The sequence below is a fragment of the Leptodactylus fuscus genome, chromosome 10 (assembly GCF_031893055.1).
Source record: "Leptodactylus fuscus isolate aLepFus1 chromosome 10, aLepFus1.hap2, whole genome shotgun sequence".
Taxonomy (NCBI): domain Eukaryota; kingdom Metazoa; phylum Chordata; class Amphibia; order Anura; family Leptodactylidae; genus Leptodactylus; species Leptodactylus fuscus.
The window spans coordinates 59,363,689-59,387,541 of record NC_134274.1 but is presented as its reverse complement, the minus strand read 5'-3'; the positions used below and the strand labels follow the sequence as shown (position 1 = coordinate 59,387,541).

The 23,853-nt window shown below is 40.8% G+C and overlaps 1 protein-coding gene across 2 annotated transcripts in view; it reads left to right on the top strand.

The window, feature by feature from the left end:
• The window catches only part of MICU1 (mitochondrial calcium uptake 1), a 200,186-nt gene that overhangs the window by 45,982 nt on the left and 130,351 nt on the right, over nucleotides 1–23,853 (top strand). The window contains exons 5-6 of one of the 2 annotated variants that reach the window (XM_075258232.1): nucleotides 6,474–6,517; nucleotides 20,180–20,191. In XM_075258232.1, coding sequence (XP_075114333.1) covers nucleotides 6,474–6,517; nucleotides 20,180–20,191 — 56 coding nt within the window. The remainder of the gene's footprint in view (nucleotides 1–6,473; nucleotides 6,518–20,179; nucleotides 20,192–23,853) is intronic. The other variant, XM_075258233.1, reaches the window with a different exon arrangement.

Genomic DNA, 23,853 nt, shown 5'->3' with positions numbered 1-23,853 from the left:
TCAATCACGCAAAACCCGCTCGACCGATTTGGCTGAAATTTTCCACAAACATAGTCACTACACTCGATTGCGCAATAGGCTACTTTTTGTCACAATAGCGCACATACTTTTGTGCCAGGACCCCCACAAAACCCAAACTCACACCACCATCTCTGCAATCTCACACACTTTGGACCATAGCAAGCCACAAAATTCCTATTGCCCTCTGCAGCCTCGCCCCTAACCCCACACAATCTCATATACATATACTTTACCACTTTGCCCCTCCCCTTAACGATACTCCAGGAGGCACTCTTTAACGCTCCGGAGCAGCCATGTTTGGCGACCCCCACCGCTCTGACAATCCGCGACACCGCCCACCCATGTCAATACCCCTAGGAAGTCTAATAAATGCAAAAAAAAAGTTTTTTAAAAAAAATATAAAAACAAATAAAAAGGATTAAAAATTCAAATCACCCCCCTTTCCCTAGAACACATATAAAAGTAGTTAAAAACTGTGAAACACATACATGTTAGGTATCCCTGCATCCGAAATCGCCCGCTCTACAAAGCTATACAAATATTTTTCCTGTTCGGTAAACGCCGTAGCGGGAAAAATGGTCAAAAGTGCCAAACCGCCGTTTTTTCACTCTTTTGATTCTGATAAAAATTTGAATAAAAAGTGATCAAAGCAATAACATTTCCTGAAAATGGTAGAACTAAAAAGTACACCCAACCCCGCAAAAAAAGACGCCCTATACATCCCCGTACACGGACGTATAAAAAAGTTACGGCTGTCTGAATATGACGACTTTTCAAAAAAAAAATGTTTTAACACAGTTTTGGATTTTTTAAAGGAGTCAAAATGTAACTAAAACCATATAAATTTGGTATCCCCGGAATCGTAACGAAACACAGAATACAGGGGACATGTCATTTTGGTTGCACAGTGAACGCCGTAAAACCAAAGCCCCTAAGAAAGTCGCAGAAATGCATTTTTTTGTCAAATCCACCCCATTCAGAATTTTTTCCCTGCTTCCTAGTACATTATATAGAATAATTAATGGCGGCATCATGAAGAAAAATTTGTCCCAAGAAAAATTAAGACCTCATATGGCTCTGGGAGCGGAGAAATAAAAAAGTTATGGAGTTTAGAAGGAGGGGAGTCAAAAATGAAAAACCAAAATCAAAAAATGCCATCGACGGGAAGGGGTTAACTTCAAATACCTCGGTCCAAAAGTCACTATGTAAAGTTTCTCACAACACCGTATAGCAGCTCAAATACAAAATAACTTCAACACAAAAGTCTCACGTATTCTCTGAATTACAGCAAAAACAAGATACAAAGTTACATTTCATATCCCATACCTTATACACAGTACGAAAACCTTACCCGCACCTGTATATACCCACTGCTACAATCACCGCAGACGAAGTCGCGGGTACCAGCTAGTATTGTTATAAACAGAAGAGCTATATCTAAGGCTCTACAGCCCTTATTTAGCATGTTAAATGCATAAGTACATGGCAGTACAATTAGGAAAACACTGAAGACATATGGCTTGTTTAGAAGGAGCTCTATGATAGCATGGCTTTAGTTTGCAAAGTTGTATCTGAACAAACTAAACGACTTCTGTCTGCCTTTGGACAGACAAGATCAAGGTAGAGATGTTTGGCCATAATGCACAGTACCATGTTTGGCAAGGATCAAACACTGTATATCCACAAATACCTCTTACTGACTGCCAAGCATAGTAGTAGAAGGTGATGATTTGGGCTTGTTTTGCAGCCACAGGACCTAGGCTCCTTGCAGGGATTGAGTTGACTGAATACTTTGGTATACAAAAAAGTTCAGAAAGAGGCAAATATGAGGCCATTCAACGAAGAGCTAAAGCTTGGCTAGAACTGTCATGCAACAGAACAATGATGCCAAGAACCTCAGCAACGTTGTATAGAAGAGTGGGCCAAAATATTTTCAGAACATTATGAAAGACTGATGATGATAAAGTCATTGATAAAGACAATTACTTAAAATTAGGGCTGCTAAAGGTGGTTCTACAAACTATTGATTCATGGGGTGGATTTAGCTTTTCACACATGGCTTTTCGTTTGTGAAATACATATTAGGAATGGTAGACTCTGCATGATGGTGTTCATCTAAGATTGCATTTATCTAATATTAAGAACTTCTATGAACCAGATGGTTTTATTATGCCTTGATACCGATATTGGCTTATAACATCCACTTGCAGTCTAACTGGTTAAACCTCCTTCTACGTAAAACTATTATTTTAGAAAATAGCCCAGTAACGGAGAACAAGACTTCCAGCTGCCAAATGCCGTGTTCACAAAAGGTCAGACATGTTACCCTTTAAGAAATGACAAGGTCATTAGTTGTTGTTCTAAGCCCATTGCTGCTGTTCTAGTACTGGTGACAAGTGAAATGTTAGAAAACAAAGAAGAAATGGCCACTATATAATCCTTTGTATTCTTTTCTCAAGGAGGTAATGGCCACCTGTCAATCTGATAGATTGGGAAACCAAGGGAGTTTTTTCATAGGTGCTTCCCGGGTTTTGTTTAATCTCCATAACCAGTGTGATTGATTTTATCTTACTTCTTTACTCATTATTTTTACTATATTGATCACATTACATAGTGATATAGTTATGCCCAGTAAATCCTGAAATGTCTACTGGAAGCTTAGATACATGTAGCTGTTTGACAAAGTCCTTGAATTTCAGTTGTGTTTTACTGGTGGTGTCCAGCGTGCCAGTGATTTTCTTTTGCAGAATCATAAAATTGCTCGTGTCGATTGTTATAGAGTCAGGAGTGGATTTTTATTGCACTTTGGAGAGTCATCATTTTGTGTGTGAAATAAAGGTAGCAGTGATGACCAGCTCTCCAGTGTATTGACACTGCCAAGCAACTGACCATTTCTCAGATAGTGTGACGTGGGCTGGATGCGTTTCAGGTTTTATTCAAGTTTTTAGGTTTATAGTGAACTAGCTGGTACCCGCGACTTCGTCTGCGGTGATTGTAGAAGTGGGTATATACAGGCGCGGGTAAGGTTTTCGTACTGTGTATAAGGTATGGGATATGAAATGTAAGTTTGTATCTTGTTTTTTCTGTAATTCAGAGAATACGTGAGACTTTTGTGTTGAAGTTATTTTGTATTTGAGCCGCTATACGGTGTTGTTATAAACTTTACATAGTGACTTTGGGACAGAGGTATTTGAAGTTAACCCTTTCCCGCCGATGGCATTTTTTGATTTTCGTTTTTGACTCCCCTCCTTCTAAACCCCATAACTTTTTTATTTCTCCGCTCCCAGAGCCATATGAGGTCTTAATTTTTGCGGGACAAATTTTTCTTCATGATGCCACCATTAATTATTCTATATAATGTACTGGGAAGCAGGGAAAAAATTCAAAATGGGGTGGATTTGAAGAAAAAATGCAGTTCTGCGACTTTCTTATGGGCTTTGGTTTTACGGCGTTCACTGTGCAACCAAAATGACATGTCCCCTGTATTCTGTGTTTCGTTACGATTCCGGGGATACCAAATTTATATGGTTTTAGTTACATTTTGACCCCCTAAAAACAAATCCAAAACTGCTAAAAATTTTTTTTTTGAAAAGTCGCCATATTCCGACAGCCGTAACTTTTTTATACGTGCATGTACGGGGATGTATATGGCGTCTTTTTTTGCGGGACTGGGTGTACTTTGTAGTTCTACCATCTTCAGGAAATGTTATTGCTTTGATCACTTTTTATTCAAATTTTTATCAGAATCAAAAGAGTGAAAAAACGGCGGTTTGGCACTTTTGACCATTTTTCCTGCTACGGCGTTTACCGAACAGGAAAAATATTTGTATAGCTTTGTAGAGCGGGCGATTTCAGACGCGGGGATACCTAACATGTATGTGTTTCACAGTTTTTAACTACTTTTATATGTGTTCTAGGGAAAGGGGGGTGATTTGAATTTTTAATCCTTTTTTTTTGTTTTTAATTTTTTTTTACTTTTTTTAAACTTTTTTTTTTGCATTTATTAGACCGCCTAGGGGTATTGACATGGGTGGGTGGTGTCGCGGATTTTCAGAGCGGTGGGGGTTGGCAAACATGGCTGCTCCGGAGCGTTAAAGAGAACCTCCTGGAGTATCGTTAAGGTGAGGGGCAAAGTGGTAAAGTCTATGTATATGAGATTGTGTGGGGTTAGGGGCGAGGCTGTAGAGGGCAATATGAATTTTGTGGCTTGCTATGGTCCAAAGTGTGTGAGATTGCAGAGATAGTGATGTGAGTTTGGGGTTTGTGGGGGTCCTGGGAAAAATGTATGTACGCTATTGTGACGAAAAGTAGCCTATTGCATTGGGGTGTATTAACTATGTTTGTGGAAAATTTCAGCCAAATCGGTCGAGCGGGTTTTGCGTGATTGACTAACAAACATCCGAACACACAAACCCACAAACATCCAAACTCACAAACTTTCACATTTATAATATTAATAGGATTTAGTCTGGTCAGGGATCTTTGGAAACCGCTTTATTCCTCTTAAAAATGTATTCCCCTTTTTGTTTTATGAGTTGACTTCTGTAACTCCTTACTAATCAGTCTTGTCCTTAATAAACTCTCCCCTCTACAATCTATTCTGAATGAAGTGGCCAGGCTCATCTATCAGTCTAGACGCTACAGTGATGCCTCTGGTCTGTGCCCGTCGCTACATTGGCTGCCTATTCATTACAGAATACAATATAAACTTATCACCCTACATTCCGTCCCTCATCTCTGTCTACCACCCAACCCGTGTTCTCCGTTCACTCAATGACCTAAGACTTACATCCTCTATTATCAGAACCTCCCACGCTCGTATACAAGACTTCTCCCAAGTTTCACCACTTCTCTGGAATGCTCTACCCCGGACAATCAGATTAACTCCCAATTTCTACAGCTTCAAGTGCAAACTAAGGACACAACTTTTCAGACAGGCCTATCCCAATTCCTAAAGTAAACCCTTCTGTACCGTAATTAGAACCCCTAAAACAAACCCTCCTCTGTTCCCTCTCCCACATTACCCCTCACAATATGATGCTAACTTTATATGTCCAGGTATTATCTGCATGTTAAAGGACACAACTGGTGACGCCTCATACAGTTATATGTTTGTGTAATGACAGTCACCTCTATTACAAAATTGTCTGACCACTGTATAAGCAATGCTACATCCAATGCCGCCTCTGCTACCTCGTGTCACCCCCTCTACCTCATAGATTGTAAGCTCCTGTGAGCCGGTTCCTCAGTCCCATTGTGTGAAGTGACTATTTCTTTGTAATGTATCTTTTTGTCTGTACCTGAACCCTACAATTTGTACAGTGCTGCGGAATATGTTGGCACTATATAAATAAAATATTGTTTTTTGTTTTTTTTTGTGTAAAAGATGAAATGATAAATCCCTTGATACTGCACAATATTGATATTTTAATTTGCAACCTCCAATTAGATTATATATGGAGTAATCTTTATTGCAAAAGTGTTTGTCTTTAAATTACATTGTATCAATCAAACCATAGACTTCATAGACTTTTCCATGGAGCACTGCCTGCAAGTCATATCTGCATGGACTTTTTACAGTGTGTTCGCTTGGTGTTTGTGTGGGTTTTCTCCCACACTCCAGAATTACATACTTATAGGATAGAGGATAAGCCCCAATGGGGATGACTGCAGATCCCGCATAGTGAGCAGCCGGAGTGAATCTCTGAAGGTAAATATAGAAGTGGAACACAGCGCTGATCCTGAGGCTAGTTTAGGGTCCTAGAGGTCAGACCTCACTAGTCGTAAGTGATGATATATTCACATAGTGTGCTGTCACTTTATAATAGAATACGGCTTTAGTCACAAAAACATCTGGTTGAAGACTATGTTTTTTTTCCCTTACAGTCTTTGATGTGGAACATAATGCAAAATCAAGGAGAGATCTATGACGTTGTGGCAGATGGGCTTGCTTGTAATGAAAGCGATTATTGCATTATTTGGCTAATATTCCAGTGTGATAAGTGTGATGATAACTCGCCAGATGTTATATGGAATTACTCACCTGATTCCCAGCAGTTATTTATGTAAACTCATTATTTCTAGTACAGACATATGTGACTTCCAATTACCAAAGAGAACAAATATCACTTTTTAGACAAACAAAGCACTTTCACTAACCTCTCCTGAAGTTTTTCCTCCGTGTTTGAGCTTCTTAACATTTCGGTTGCGTTCTCTGTTGCCTAGCATTTGGCCTGGGCTCCAGCTGCCTAGCTGTATGGCAGGGACATTGGTGAATCACATTTCTGCCGGTATCCATTTCTTAGCATATTAGCCTAGTGGCACTCCAGGCAGCCTAAATAATAGGGTAGATTTGCTTACCTAAATACTGCAGCCTACCGTAATGTCTCCAGTCTATCAATAATGTCTTATAGTAAGTTTGTAAATTTAGTTTTATATTCTTATTTTTACAGATTTGGGCCTGGATCAGTTTATTGTAAAGCGATATGATGGAAAGGTGAGTAAACCCTCTGCTGACTTTCAGACTGTCTTTCTGTTACCTATCACTTACAAGAATTCTGAACTTAATTCCTATGTATCTATGGAATATCATGTATGTCCGCCTGTATTCTAGAGCAGTTTATCAAATATGCCCCTATACCATGCATCTATATCCAGTGGCTACAGTGGCGCCAGGTAGGAAGGTGCTGGCTCAGATTGGCTCCTCCAGTCTCTTCATGGTTGGTGGAAACCTCCGTTCTTTACTCCAATTATACAGATGGGGAATAAATATTATTCTCATGCAATGGATGGACAGGGGTGTAACTTGTGACTTAATAAATAGGAGGTGTTGCTTATAGATTAAGTGTATGTAGCTCAGTGGGAAGCATCTCTGGATTAATTGGATTTTCCCATGAATATAATCGTATTTAAAGGTTTAAAGATTTTCTCCATTTTAACCATCTTAGATGTGAGTCATTTGTCTTCATTGGTTACCAGTGGATAGAGGAGTGCCTGATTGCTGGAGGTCCTAGCACTGGGACCAAAAACAATTTAGGGAATGGGAGGGGGTTATGTCTTCCCGTTGGATAGAGTGGTGGTTGTGCATGAGTGCTGCCTTTCCACTTAGTTCTATGGGACTGCCAAAGATAGCCGATCTCTGTTTTTCAATTGCTGATCTCCAAGAACATAGCAACAAGGTGACAATGTCTACATCTCATCCATAATGCAGCCTCGTAGACAGAATACATCCAAAATATTCATACCGTATATGTAAATTGTGTTTTATTTTAATCTACGGGGAATCAGGAGATCGGGCAAAAATCTATTCGTCTGCCATTACCTTGCAGTTACTAATGGGACGGCAGTTTGACATACCGTATATACTCGAGTATAAGCCGACCCGAGTATAAGCCGACTCCCCTAATTTTACCACAAAAAACTGGGAAAACTTATTGACTCGAATATAAGCCTGGGGGAAATGCAGCAGCTGCTGGAAAATTTCAAAAATTAAAATGGTTTTTGGGTGCAGTAGTTGCTGGGAAAGGGGAGGGGGTGTTTTGGTTGTCTGTCTGTCCCTTCCCTGAGCTTGAGGACTGTTTTTTTTTTCCCCCACGTGGAATTCAGTCTGGCTGAATATAGGGTATCTGCAGTGCTCCTATTAACCCCTTCCTGACGGAAGAGGAGGACTCCAGATCCCCTATATTCAGTAGACCGGGCACTTTCAGATACAGGGATCCCTAATGTGTATGTGTTTCACAGTCATTTTCTACTTTTTTATGTATTCTAGGGAAAGGAGGGATTTAGAACTTTAAAAAAAAAATAAAAGAAAAAAATTTTTTTGGTTTTGCTTGACCGAGTAAAAGCCGTGGGGGGCTTTTTCAGCACAAAAACTGTGCTTAAAAATGTGGCTTATACTCAAGTATATACGGTATATAGTTTGTTGCTGGTTTGTAAACCACATACGAGGTTTTGTTTCCTTTCCTAGTTCTATAGCTTTATGTTACAGAGTAGGGTTTCTCACTGACAGCTTCAGCTGTCGTCTGTATAAACATAGTAGCCAGTGAATGATTAAACCCAACATTTTGTGCAGATGATTTGTCCCTGTGGTGTGTTACAGGGAATCCTATTAATCCACTAACACGGCTACAGTGTAAATAACAGCTGATGACATAATGCTGAAAGCTGTTTATTAATTTGGAAAGACTGATCGGCTTCTCGATGAAGCATTTACATGGAGTCTCTGAATTAGAGGAGCTGCTTTGGTAATCTGGGCTGGAAGTATCACGTGCGGCCGTGTTTCTTACACGTTCTCCTGTCACTTTTCTTGGTTGATGTACATCACAGATGAACTTGACAGTTCAAGATGTTGAGATTACTATAAACACCTTATCCATCATTATTTTAGGAAACCTTGACAAATCGCATGGAGAATTTACAAAAAAAAAATATCTTAGTTGAAAATTGCATGTTAAAGGGATAGTCCAGCGAAGAACAAAAATACATTGCTCAAAAAAAATGAAAGGGAACACTCAAATCCCACATCCTAGATATCAATGAATTAAGTATCCCAGTTGCAAATGTTCCTTCATTACATAGTGTAATGCATTAAGAACAATGAAACATAGAAATGAACAATGTTCATGAATATCTCATGGAGGTCTGAGGGTTTGGAATGACATATAAAAATAAAGGTGGAAAATCCAATTTCAGTCTAAATGCCTTAAGACAAGGAAATGAGTCTCAGTAGTGTCTATATGTGTCTTTATGACCTCCCTACAATGACTCGACATGCTGCTGATGAGGCGGCGGATGTTGTCTTGTTGGCATCAGCCAACTCCTGGACAGTCTGTGGTGCAACCTGGCGGTGGATGGAACATGATGTCCCAGATGTACTGTATTGGATTCAGGTCTGGGGCACGGGCAGGCCAATCCATAGCATCAATGCCTTCAACATGCAGGAACTGTTGACACACGTCATCCATATGAGGCCTATTATTGTCATGCATCAGAAGGAATCCAGGGCTCACTGCACCCGGCTATAGTGTCCCAATGGGTCTGAGGATCTCATCCTGGTATCTAATGGCAGTCAAGTTATCTCTGGCTAGCACATGCTTCTCCACACCATTACTGATTCGCTGCCAAATCGGTCATGCTGGAGGATGTTGCAGACAGCAAAATGTTTACAGTTCCACAAAACTAGGTACATAAACACAGAGAGAAAGCTACAGTGGTAAATATTTTTTAGTTTTAGTCTACATTGGTACCTTGTCCAAGGCAGAATGACTCTACTTGGCATCACCTTGTCCATTTACACTTGTGGGTTTATGTTTGACATTACTCGTAATAGACATAGTATATTCCTAATTTTCCACTGAAGATTTAGGCCCTTTCTAGAAAAGTTCGATAACCTCGTGTCACTAGTGAAATCTCCACAAGGATGACACATGTTCAGATGTGATAGATTTTGTGGCACATTTTTTTAGGTGGATTTTGCACTGAAAATTTTCTATAATGGAAGTACAATTAAAGTGGACATGGTTGTCAAAAATACAAAGGAAACCTTTCAACTATGAGCTACATGAAATACTAACAGGCTCCCACATTACAGGGAATAATTTTTTACTCTACAACATTGCATCATTTCAGTGAAAAGTTTTATTAAAACTCAGGTATGGGAAGAAGCACTTGTTGGATGTCTTCCCTCTGACTTCTCCCTGCCCAGCACCACAACCTGATTGACAGGCTATATACAGTACATCTTAAGGAAGGCCTACATGCCAAAATGTCTCTGTTATATGATTTTGTCCTTTACAGTAAAACGCAGAAAAATATTTTGTGGTGCCTCAGGTCTTTTTTACATATTAGATTCTTAAGGTGAATTAAGTTAGCACTCCTCGACCCTACCTAGTGCCCTAGGTACCTGATGGATATGCAAATATAGACAGACCTGTCAATCCAGACTAAGACCCCATGCAAACGTTTGTGTGTGCCTCCTCTGCACGGCCAAGTTTGCAGCGGAATGCAGTTGGATGACACTCGGGGTGACATCCGAATGCATTAGGTGATATATTCCCGTCTATTGGGGCTTCTGACCCATTCTGTATTGATAACACGGAGCACGATAGAGAAGTTCGGAGCCACCATAGATGTGAATGTATCACGGAATGCTCAGAGATGTCACTCCGAGTGTCATCCAACTACTCCAAACGCATCCCTGCATTTTATGCACAATTGGTTGTGTGCATGGGGCCTAACCAAGTGGGGAGAAACTGGTGAGGAGACAACTAGTAGGCATTTCAGCCCTTTATAAAACTATTACCTATAAAAGCAGCAGAGTTCTTTGTAACATGGTCATCTGTTTGTATTTCTTAACCACTAACCTTGGCACCATGAATCTAGTGACATTCACATTACACATGAAGATTTGTAGCTCATCCATGACACAGTAACTGGGAAAACTAAATTGAAACCCACTTCAAGACATTCTGGGCTGTACGAATACTTAATGCCATTTTGTTCAGGGTTGTCTATAAGTGCTAGGTGAAAATGGATCCAATTGCTTTAGCAATCTTTGATTGATCTTTCTCTTTTTTTTTCTATCAAAGACTTTGAAGCAGACTTGAGCTGTGAAATCTCTAACCCACATTTCACACTGCAGTGCCATGCAGAGAGTGTCCTTGAACTAATGCTTAGTCTTCTGCAGTCCTCATTAACATGTACATGCATCTCTTCCCCTGAGCTAGCCGGAGAACCTCAGGTTTCTTATTAGAAATGTAAGCTGCATCCTCTTTATCAGAGTGCATTACAGACTAATGACTGAACCCTCTGTCTGCGCCCTCCTCATCCTCACTGCGTGTTGTGGAAACCTGCTGTCGACATATAATAAGCACAAAGGAGATGAAATGGAATTAAAATAATATATTATGCGGAGATTTAGTAGAATGACTAGAAAGTATTGGACATTGGATCATTCTTGAGCCAAATAGACTTTACCCTTGTGAATGTGCACACACAGATCGTATATTGGTCTATTATGATTTACGTAATCTCTTGTAATATAGAAGCATTTGTATTCATTGCACATACTCAGATCCATATCCTGGGCTGGGGCAACTAGGCTTGGTAATAGAAATTTAGCATTTTGGTCAGACCAATAGTTTCAGTTTTGAGAAGCCCTTTTCTGTAGTATACTATGCTAGTTGCAGCAGCTATTTCTTATCTGTTTATATAAAACTGGTATTAAGTAGACAAAAAACATGGGCACAGGCAAAAAGAAAAAAGATGCTAAAAAAAATTCTTAAAGTTCTAAAAAAAAATATTCTGCAATTCCCAGCAATCTAGGAGCACCTCTTTAAATCAGAAAAGGCGCCACTGCGGTAAACTAGCACTGTGTATGTATTATTTTCAGGTTCTGTGGTTGTCCCAATAATTTTTAAACTTATTTATAGTCTTTAAGACAGTTTGCATAGTTGCTATATATTATACTTTGGTTTCATTAGCACAATGAAGTAAACGTTTATGGGCTAAAGCAGGGGTCGGCAAACTTTGGCACGTGTGTCAAGAGTGGCACTTGTGGCGTATCTTGCTGGCACGGCAGTCAGCACAGGACCTACATATATTAAGAGAAGAGGGAGCGTCCTTTAGTGTCTGCTACAGCAATGAGATATGACGCTCCCCCTTCTCTTGCTATAGAGAGAGGAAAGCCAAGGAGGCGGAGCTCACACTCTGCAGCAGGTGGACCTGTCCTGTTACAGTGAGGAGCTCCTGCAAAGAGGAGGGGGAGAGCTCCGTACAGAAAAGTGAGAGTAAAAAAACACTATGTACATGCTGGGGCTGCTATTCCTAGTAATGTCAGGCATTGAGGGTTATTAATTTAGTTTTAGTAACTCCATGTGCCTCACATTAATAGCAATTAACTCCATCATGTCCCTCACATTAACCCCAGTGTACCTCACATAAGAGTTACTAATATGTGAGACATATGGAGGTACTAATAAAGGACCTTAATAATGAAGATACCTAATTATTACCTTCATATATCTCACATATCAGTAACTCTTATGTGACGTACACAGGGGTTAACGTGAGGGACATTATAGGGTTAACGTCTATTAATATAAGGCACATGGAGTTACTAAACTTAAATCCACATGACCATACTTTTTATCCACAATTGTGGATAAAATTATGTACTATTATATTTCAGTGGGCCCTTATAGTTACAGACCCGGCATTCGGACCCGGCATACAGACACTGGGGCGGATGCCGGGCCGCAGCATCGCCGCGCTCATAGCAGGAGCGTAGCAATGCTGTTAATTTCAAACTGCAGAAGTAGTTACGGTACTTCTGCTAGCAGGCCTGGAACGCAGATACACGCCGTGTGTGGACCTGAGCTTACGTGGCCACGTCACCCGGCGTGTGATGGAGTGGGGGGGCAGGGTCTGTATTCTGGGCCTGCTAGCAGAAGTACCGTAAGTACTTCTGCAGTTTGAAATGAGCAGCATCGCTACGCTCCTGCTATGAGCGTGGGTATGCTGGGGCCAGACACTCGTCCCGGTGTCTGTATGCCAGGTCCGGAAGCCGGGTCTGTAACTATGATATTGCTGAATTACTGTAATGACCCGAGTATAAGCCGAGGCGGACTTTTTCAGCACAAAAACTGTGCTGAAAAACTTGGCTTATACTTGAGTATATACGGTAAATTGGCACGCTGAACAAAAAAGGTTGCCTACTCCTGGGCTAAAGCATTGGGAAGTTTCTCTAGTTTAAGGGACTACACACTTAGAGGTTTTATAAGGCTGAGTGCACAAGGGGTAGCCACGACAGGATGCTGATGTAGTGCACTGGCATCCACTTGCGCACTCTGCTTCGGATTAGGCCCAATGAATGGGCCTAGTTGGGAGTGTTTTCAGGCAGATTATCTAGGCGAATCGGCCTGAAGAATGAACATGTCTGTTCTTTTTCTGGGAGCCAGAACAAATGGTTCCCAGAAAAAAGACCTGACTGGCTCCTGTTGATTTCAATGGGAGCCATGTTTTTGGTCAGGATTTTGAGGCGAATATGGTCTCAAAATCCTGACCAAAATACCCCGTGTGAACTCAGCCTAAACAATCTGCTTCCCTGTTTTCTGATAAGTTGAGTTTAGCAAATGTGAGATATTTTATTTGAAGTCTGGTATTTCAGCTGTTAACTTTTTTTTTTTTTGTAAACAACCCCCCCCCCCCCAAAAAAAAAACAAAACAAAAAAACAGCCTTGTATTTCTGATCTCATGACAACATCTCAACTGTTTTATAATATATCTGAAGATGTCTGGTATAGGATTTACTAAACATCATTATTGCAAGGCTAATTCCTGACTTCTAAAGATTTTTCAGCATTAAATATTTTAGATTCGGCCAATATGTCATCTCAATATTGTCCGCCAGTCCCTGGGGTTAATATATAGCTATAGTTTCCCTCTGAAGTAATAACATAAAAACTTAAAGGTCATTGGTCCTCCTGGGCCCTCTTCTATAGATAATATAAAATACTATGCCGTTACCGTATTTTTCGGACTATAAGACGCACCAAGTTTTAGAGGAGGAAAATAGGGGAAAAAAATTTTGAAGCACAAAATGGTAAAATATTTAATATATAGGAGTTGTAGTTTTGCAACAGCTGCAAGGCCACATTGACAGGTGACCCTGCGGCTGTACGGGGATGCATAGAGCATTTTTTTGCGGGGTCATATGTACTTTTTAGTTATACCATTTTGGGGAATGTCTATTGCTTAGATCACCTTTTATTTAAATCAGAGGCAAAACGGTGAAAAAAACCCCGGCAGGTTTAGCACTTTTGATTTTGACGTTCACCGTACAGGAGAAATATCAGTAGAGCGGGCATTTACGGACTCAGGGATTCCTAATGTGTATGTGTTTCACAGTAATTTTCTACTTTTATATGTATTCTGAGGAAGGGAGGTGATTTAGAAGTTTTCTTTATTTTATTTTATTTTTTTAAAGCTTTTTTTTTTAAAACTATTTATTTGCCCCTTTAGGGGACTTGAACCTGCAATCATTTGATTGCAAGTCCCATAGACGGCAATACAAGTGTATTGCCATCTATGGCAGATTCTATATATTACTATTGCGGATGGTCATGTACCAGCCACAATAGTAATATATTGATAACAGGCCTGGGAGCCTTCAGTAGGCTCCCGGCTGTCACCAGAACAGGTCGGAACACAGGAGACGGCCTGCAACTTTACAGGTTATAGGGCTGGTGGGGACCGGCTACAGGGGGTATTTTACACTTTGGGGGGAAGGGGGAGGGGGGGTTAAGCTTTTATGCCCGCAATTAGAATGCATTATAATTACGGGCATTAGCTGCGGGCCTCCGCGTATAATGGAAACCTGGTTGCTATGGCGACCGCTCTGCAGCAGAGCGGCCGCCATTAGAGACCCGGCAACTGCTGTAATAGAACAACGGATGCCGGCAAGGGTTTTAGACGCTGACACAGGTGCCGGGGCCTGCGGCATCACTACACTCCTGTCCTGCAGGAAGTCAGCAGTGGCAGGAGCGTGGCGATGCTGCAATTCCGCTTCCGCTATAAGACGCACCCTCATTTTCCCCCGAAATTTTGGGGAAAAAAAGTGCGTGTTATAGTTCGAAAAATACGAAAACCTTATAAATTATTATATATGATCATTCAGTAGCCATAACCCTGCTAAGATATTTTTTGTAGCAGTGTTTAACTCCTTTTATTGAAATATTCTCAATAATTCTCAAGCTACTGTATATCTTCACTTGTATATATTTGCTATTGGTGTAAAGGGGACAATATTCATGGGAAATCGGGAGTCCTTTCCAGTGAATGGGTCTGTCACAGCCTCCTTCATCTTTCCACCTTAAGGGGTTGGTATCTATTCATCATGATAAATTAAGGCGATCCCGCTCAGCAGTTACTCCTGTGTAGTCTGAGCCTTTGGAAATCCCATTAGACAATTTCAATTATTGTGTGATAAAGACTATTCATTTCCTAAAGGAAAGACTGAATTAACTGTATATTTATTTTCTGAGACTTAAATAGTTTAACCAGCTCTTCCTCTGAGTATGAACCCATCTTATGCTGGAGAAGTAGCTAAGTTTTTTTTTTCTATATTAAAAGTTATTATATGAAATTACCTTTGTCTCAAATTATATCACAATTCCTCTAGGTCTGCGCCGGCTGGAAATGATTCCTTGATTATAAACTACTTTTAGACCTATTTGACATATTAATCTAAATAATTTTCCTTATTATACTCCCACCGGCCCAGCTGGGACAACATCAAGGTTGAAGCATTGATAATACCCTGCATTATATAACATTGGCCTTATTAAAACTCACGTCTCCATTATTTCATAGGTCCATTTTCCATTTATATGTTATAGGTGAGGGTATTAAGCCTAGTAAAGCATTTGCCTAACCTGCTATTACTTAGTTCACTACTTGGTGACTCTTTTTTTTATGTGCATGAATTTTAATAATATTTGTAAATATGCAATAAAATAATGTTTTGTTTTTTTTTAATATATATTTTTTACCAAGATGTTTTTGACTCATTCTGATATCCGGGGGTGTTAAAGGGTTTGCTATTTTGGATTTTTAATTAAAAAATTGGCACCGCTATTCCAATTTTTATATTTCCTATTCTGGTCCAGATGGTGTGTTTGGTCCTACGCAGCCTTGACGCTTACTCCCTCCCTAAGTGTCAGTGACATGCATGAAGGGGCTGGCTGTCTCCTTCGATCATTAGGTAGGTCAGTGCTGAAACAGGAGAGGGGCCTAGCTTGACTAATAAATGGAGCCAGGAAGCCTCTTTTATCACTTCACCCACACAGAGGAAGCTCCCTATTTATGCAATGAATATGGAAATGGAACTTTTTTGACCAGGAGCAGACGTCAACGTTTAGCTAATGCTGATTCATAAATAAGATATTTCAGCACAATGGCTCAGTGGTTAGTGCTGCAGACTTGCAGTGCTGGAGTCCTGGGTTCAAATCCTACCAAGGACAACATCTGCAAGGAGTTTATATGTTCCCCCCATGTTTGCATAGGTTTCCTCACACACTCCAAAGACATACTGATGGGGGACAAAAAAAAAAAGGTATAGTAGAAAGTTTTAATAAATTGAGATGATTCAAATCGCTGTATAACTTAGGCTTAATAGAGGCTACATTCACATATGCACCAGAGTCTCCATTGGAAACTCTGTCACCAAATCTGTTGATAATCTGCAGAGTGAAAACTTCTTCATGAAGGACTTTTTCCTCTGCTGCTTCCTGCTTAAAAACAACGGACATATAATCAATGAGGTCCATGTGTAACCATTGTTTTAGCTGTCCACCTCTATGTTGCTCGGGTCCCCGACCGAGCTGAACAATGGAGAGGCAGCACTAGTGTGAACCTAAAGTAAGACTTGCTCCCAACTATTTACATGTAAATTGGATCTAAATATGTTTTGACATGTTGCATTCTATCCCTCACCTATGCATACCTCCCAACTTTTGAAGAACTGAAAGAGGGACAAAATGTGCGGTGCGCGTAGCGCGCCGCAGAAAATTTAGCCCCGCCCACTTTTGTGTTGACTCCGCCCACTCGTTAATTTTTCATGTGCCCGCACACAGTATAATCCTCCTACAGTCACCCGTAAATTATATGTCCCCCCTCTATCTCTCCCCCAGTTTCATATACACCCTTCATCTGCCCCAGTTTCATGTCCCCCTTCCATCTCTGCCCCCAGATTCATGTCCCCTCCATCTCTGCCCCCAGATTCATGTCCCCTCCATCTTCCCCCAGATTCATGTCCCCCTACCATCTCTGCCCCCAGATTCATGTCCCCCTTCCATCTCTGCCCCCAGATTCATGTCCCCTTCCATCTCTGCCCCCAGATTCATGTCCCCTTCCATCTCTGCCCCCAGTGTCATGCCGTCCTCTCCATCTCTGCCCCCAGTGTCATGCCGTCCTCTGCTTCATCTGCCCCCAGTTTCAAGTTCCACCTCCACATTAAACTTACCTTCTCCTCCGCTCCCTCGCCGCTCTCTGCGCGCCTCTCTCCCTGACACATATGCGGCTGAAGCGAGGCACAGGTCAGCTCCTCGCTTCAGCCGCATATGTGTCAGGGAGAGAGGCGCGCAGCGGCGAAGCGAGGAGCTGACCTGTGTCAGCTCCTTGCTTCAGCCGCAAATGTGTTCAACTCAGATCTGCGTCCTCTGGACGCAGATCTGAGTTGAAATCGGGACATACCTCCCTCCAACCGGGACTGCGGGACATGTCACCCAAATCGTGACTGTCCCGCGGAAATCGGGACGGTTGGTATGCCTATGCCAGTGTGTCAGATTTTTCTTATAGTAGTGTAGTTTGGGTATTATAATTATTAACATGAAGAACAGAATGAACAACACAGTCGCTGCAACTCAGATCAGAGAGACTTTAAAGTCTTGCTGCACAGTTAAAGGGGATGTTCCTATGATGTACAAATGCTGTAATAGTGGTTAAGTACAAGGGTTGACTTCATGGCACAACTTCATGTAATTTAAGGGAGGGTACCTCCATTTTTTTTGCATGGAAAGATTAATACATTTTGTTAAATAGAACATTAGCCTATCATAAATATCTGAAAATATATACAGCACTGTACAAATGTTTCAGGAAGGTGCAAGCAATGTAAGGTGCAAGGAATGTGTTCTTAAAAGAGGTGTCAATAGTTTGTATATTAAAAAATATAAGTGATCTAATAAATGGGAATTCTGAATTAAATCAATATTTAGATGCATTAATGCCGGGTTCACACCTGCGTTCCGGCCTCCGTTCTGCAGGTTTCTGTTTCCCGCCCGAAACTGGACAGGAGTGGAAACCTGCAGGCATTTTTCAAACCCATTCATTTGAATGGGTTTGAAAAGTTTACGGCTGTGAGTGCCCGTGAGCGTTTTGTGCGCTCCACGGCGAAACCGTTTTTTTTTTTTTAACTGGACACAAAGTCAGACATGCAGGACTTTGAGTCCAGTTTAAAAAAAAAACTGTTTCGCCACAGAAAACCCAAAATGCTCACGGCCGGACACTGTCTGTCCGGTTTCCATCTTCTGCATGCAAACCTAACAGACGGAGACCGGGCACAGATGTGAACGAGCCGTAATTCTTTTACATATACTTGTAGACAGTTTTTTTGTTAACAAAAAGGGAGATTGTTCCAGGCATTTTGGAACACTAAGCCCAGATCTTCTGTGGATATAGACTTGCTCCAATCCTTCTGTCTCTTCATGTAATCCCAGACAGACTGGACAATGATGAGATCAGGACTCTGTGGGGGCCGTATCATCACTTCCAGGACTCCTCCTCCAAAGACTGCTCACATCTAATATTGCTATGACTTTAGACTTCTCTTTTGTTCATTGACTTATATTTTGGAAAGAATTCTTACTTTATAGCATTATTTTTCCACAGCTATAAAAACAAATCTATATAAAAGAAAAAAGTATTTACATCTCTAGCTCCATCTGTTGGGGCCTCCTGTTTGATAGAAATAGACACGGGTACTGTTCAGAGCATTAAACAAGGTTCACAGTGCACACGAGCATTAATATGTCTGATGTGAACACTTTAGTCCCTCCTGATGATCATTAGCACAAAAATACAATACGTACAGTAACAAAGGCCACATATAAATAATTTAGTACCTGCTCTTAAACACATGCACACCAGTGAACCGAGTCGCTCTTTTCTGCCCATTGTCCTAGGGCTAGTAAATAATATTGAATTTCAATATAAGTATTCCCTAGGGGGTAGCGCTATGCACATGAACTGTAATAATTCTGAGTGTTTCCCCCAGCTTTTTATTATACTGTATTTCCATTGGCGAGCGCCCAGAGAACGGCTCCATGTCTAATCAATGGTTTATCAGTTAATTGTTTTCCCGATAAACTATCCCTTCAGCATTATTAGGTTTTCCCATTGGTCAGAGATGCTGAGCTATAGACAACCAGCTATCCATCTTCCTCTAGCTGCAGGGAAGTTGAAATGTTATTGATCTTGTCTGTGGCCCATTACCCATCTTTAATCGGCTTTGACATTGTACTTGTGCAGCTGCTGCAGTTACTGTGTGCCCACGCATCGAAAGGGCGCAGATATACAGTAGAAGAAGTCGGTTTTCTTTTTTCTCCCCTGGTATTCTCTGCCAAGTATTTTTAATAACCTCAGTTCGCTTTAGCTTTGGGCTTTGACAGAAATTAAATAGGATTATTGCTGTGCAGGAAATTACATTTTTGTTGAAAGCTAGCCCCTTATATGTATAGTCTTTTCTTCCAAGAACTCTCGGGCAATTAAAGGCTAGTTTCTTGGCAGGCGTTCATAGACTGTCATGACTACTGTAATAGTCCCAGGAGATAAGCGCTTACCTTCATGACGCTATCTCCCTTCTCGTTAATGGGGCGCCAGGTTTACACAAATATCAACAAAAAAATAGCTAAGGAACTGAGAACTCATTTTATTTTTTTAATAGATGAAAATGAACACAACTATTTTCTGATGCCATTTCATATATTTTTTGCAGTGTATTTTGGGTTTTCATAGAAAGCTCCAGATTTTATTGAATGAGGCAAAGGATCTAGTACAGGAGAGGTTGTTCAGGTCTAAGAGGGGTGTCCTAGTTTGTCCTCACACCTTTAGCAGTCAATCCTGCACTGATCAGAATTATCAGTGTTCCTATGAGACTTGCTATGGACCCTCCCTAGCAATGTATTCTTGTCTTCTCTACATATTGTACACGTAGCCGCAAGAGATAGTTGAAACATGATGTGTCTTCTATACCACTATGTACGATAGTTATACTTGGCAATGTATGTATTTTTATGTATTTGTACCGGTAAGTAAAAACAAGACCCCCGGATTAGGTGCATTGACTAATCTGTACATTTGGTGTTTTCCTGCATTTTTTTTCCTCCTGGTTACAGGTCCCAGCTACAATCTCCTATTATACTACCTTTTCTGTTGCCTTGTATTGCTGTGATGTAATCCTTGCCATTATCTGTTATCTATAACCCTTTACCATCATGTTTTACAAATGTATATGTCTTTACCCTGTCTTTATAACCAAACATTACCTGGTTTTCTTTATCTTCTTTCTAACCTTTACCCACCTCCCCAACTCTTTCATCAGGATTTCTGGCAGGTACTGACCACTATAGCATGTGTTTGCTTCTGAACATCAATACTATGCATCATTCTTAAGGGGGCAGACTGCCTGTGCTCGACCACCAGAGTTGACCCCACAAGAGTGGCAAGATTTGGTTGCCAGTAATGTAGACTGTTGACTTTTTGCCTGTGATCATTTTTCATTTACATAGTCATTGCCCAGTATTAAATAGTATTTCTACCCAAAACTGTAAATACCCATACTTCTGTAAATCAGATATCAGATCGATATCCAGAGTTCATTGTTTTTTTATTTTTATTTTATATTTTACTTACAAATCTTGGCATTTTTCTGTTAAATTGGTGCAGCCATTTTTGCAAATGTAACTAAGGATCTGTCACCACATTGGTTGTCACTTTTGTTTTAGGTTTTTAAAGTGGATCTTCGTATCCTGTACAGTGTGAAAGTAGCGTACTCATAGCCTAAACAGCATAAAGTGTGTGCAGTTTGGCTACTGGAAGGGCTACACTTAGAGAAAACACATGACATGTTTGACATTCATGAGTAGTGTATCCCACAACTCCCTGCTCATCAGTGTGGTGATGGACAGTCTGCTACCTCATACTGTATATACTGTATATACATAATAGCCTGTCAGTCACTGGAGAGAGGTATCGGGAGCGTTCTCTTTGTGAATACACTGAACTCATAAAGATTGGATTAAACAGAAGGTGAAAGTACTTTCTATATATGTTCCATTCCTTTTCTAGCCATCCTAGAAAAAAATCTGCAACAAAAAAAAGCTGAGTTTCCACAACATGAAGACCTATATGGTGTAAAAGCTGTGGCAAAAACTGCTTCCCCTAACAAATCTCATATGCACACTGCAGAAAAATACCCACAGCGGAAATGCTGTGATTTCCAAAACTGTTGCGTTTTTGGAAATCCCAGCACATCAATATATGGAAATGCTGTTTGGGATGGCTGCTGGGCCATTATGAATATGTTGTGGCAAGTGGGAAGAAGATCGCTCCATGCACTCTATAGTGGCAGAGCTGTGCTGTTACAGCTCCGCTCTCATTCTGTTCAATGGAAGCAAAGCGGCAGTAACACCGCACAACCTTCACAATGAACATCTGCTACCTGCTGTATAGTCTTAGCAGTCGCAAACATGTGATTGGTGTTTGGGCTGGGTGTCTACTGCCACCCATCACCCATTGGAAAATGTCCCAGAAAACTACTGCAAAACAAGTAGCTGCTGCCTATATGGCCACAACATATCTGGCTACCATCTTTGCAAAAATGTATCTGCAACAGAGTAGAAAAATAGCCAGTCTTGTAAGTAGCTAAACTTTTTTTTTTATAAACTATGGACATCGTTCTGAATTCTGTCTTAGTAATATTTGGCTATTTCCAAGTTTTGTATAGAAATCCTTTTTACTATGCCTGCACAGACTTGCTATGTAATCTAGTTGCCTTGCTTGCATGAAATCAGAAGCTTTGGACTTGTCCTTGAGTAATAGGCCTGCGTATTAAAGTCAATAGACGTCTTCATGATTTAATGCAGTATTGTATACGGTTTATAAACCCATTCTATTTCGCACATATATAGATGTTTTATGTTAAAACATCCCTGCCTACCTTAATTGTGTATTTGTTCACAGGCCGCAGCCTGCTGTAGTTTTATAGGAAGTCTGTAGGAGTTATAATATCTGGGACTGCTTGACATGAATTTTCTTTTAAGCTTGTAAAAAATCTCAATTGGAGACATAGAGAGCATTATAAGTAGTCATCAGCATGCCTTTTTTCTTGTTTGGCCTTAAAATATTTGCTTTGCAGTGTGAACGGTACTCTAAATTATTCCCGGTATAGATTTCTAGGTAAAAGGCAATTTAAGAGCAATTTTCATCAAATGATATTTTTCTCTAATGTTCTAGTGTTGTATATTTCACCCGCTTTTATATATAAGAGGTTAGCTCTTTAACCACATGAGGACCGCCGTACGTAAATTTACGGCCTCATGTGCTGGTACCTAAAGACCGGACTATTGCCGAAATACGTCCGGCCTTTAGGTACCTTTCTGGCGGGGGGAGGGGTGCGGGGGGGACAGGGGTCGGAACTGAGTCCGACTGGACGTGTTAACCCTTTCGATCGCGCCGTCAAACATCACGGCGCGATCGAAAGGGATCCGCCGATATTTGAAAGTGATCGGCACCCCCCGCGGCGAGATCGGGGGGTGCCGATGTCAGTAGAAGGTAGTCTGGGGTCTAGCCAGTGACCCCAGACTACCGGAGCCCCCACATACCTGGTGATCCTGCCAGGCGGTGGAGGAAGTGAGCGATGTGTCTCACTTCCTCTGCAGCTTACAGGACACGAGCAGGCTCATGTCCTGCTCGTGTCCTGTCTGCTACTGTGCTGAATCAGCTGATGCTTTCATCAAAGCATCAACTGATTCAAGTGTCCTAAAGGGACACATGAAAAAGTAAAAAAAAAAAAGTTTAAAAAAAAAAAAAAAGTGTATGAAAAAAGTAATAAAGTTCTAAAGTCCAAAAATCCCTTTTTTCTATACAAAATGAATTATATAAAAAAAAGCACTAAAAATTAAAAAAAGCAATGCATATTTGGTATCGCCGCGTCCGTAACAACCTGTACAATAAAACTGAAATAATATTTAATGTACACGGTGAACGTCGGGGAAAAAAAAAACGGAAAAAACTCGCCGGAAGTAATGATTTTTCGCCATCTCACCATACAAAATATGCTATAAAAAGTGATCAAAAAGTCATATGCATCCGACAACAGTACCAATAAAAAGCACAGGTTGTCCCGCAAAAAATAAGCCCTCAACCAACACGGTCAACCGAAAAATACAAATGTTACGCCTCTTAGAAGATGCGATGCAAAAAACATTGATTTATGTCCCCAAATGTGTTTTTCCTCTGCAGAACTAGTAACACATAAAAAAAATAATATAAATGAGGTATCGCCGTAACCGTACCGACCCGCAGAATAAAAGGAACATGTTACTTATACTGTACGCTGCATGGCGCAAAATTAAAAAAGTAAAACTCAATGCCAGGATTGATTTTTTTTTTTTTAATCCAGCAAAAAAGGGTTAATAAAATGTATTCATAAAGATGTAGACACCCAAAAATGGTGTCATTACGAAATGCATCTCATCCCGCAAAGAATAAGCCCTTATATGGCCGCGTCACCAGAAAAATAAAGAAAATATAGCATCTCACAATGTGAAGACAAAAACCCTCAAAAATCGCCAAATTATTAGAATACAACTGGCGGCGTCAGGAAGGGAATATATAAGCTGTGCAAGCGAATATCAGGGGACACCCCAGATTTACAGCTTATGAGGGAACAGACACCAGAAGTGACCCCCAGAGTGACCCCCAGAGTGACTCCCCCAATCATAGGAGCTACTGGGACATAGTAGGGAATTTGGTGTTTGCAATGTCCTCCGCAGAGCTTATATATTCCCTCTTCGCCATCCGCTGTGCAGTCACGTCCGGGATACTAATACTCACTACACCCCCTGATAAATTCTTTGAGGGGTGCAGTTTTCAAAATGGGGTCACTCCTGGTACCCCATGGAATCCACTTTTCTGGTACCTTACAGGCTCTACAAACATGACATGGCGTCCAGATACCAAACATCTGAATCTGTACTCCAAAAGCCGCATAGC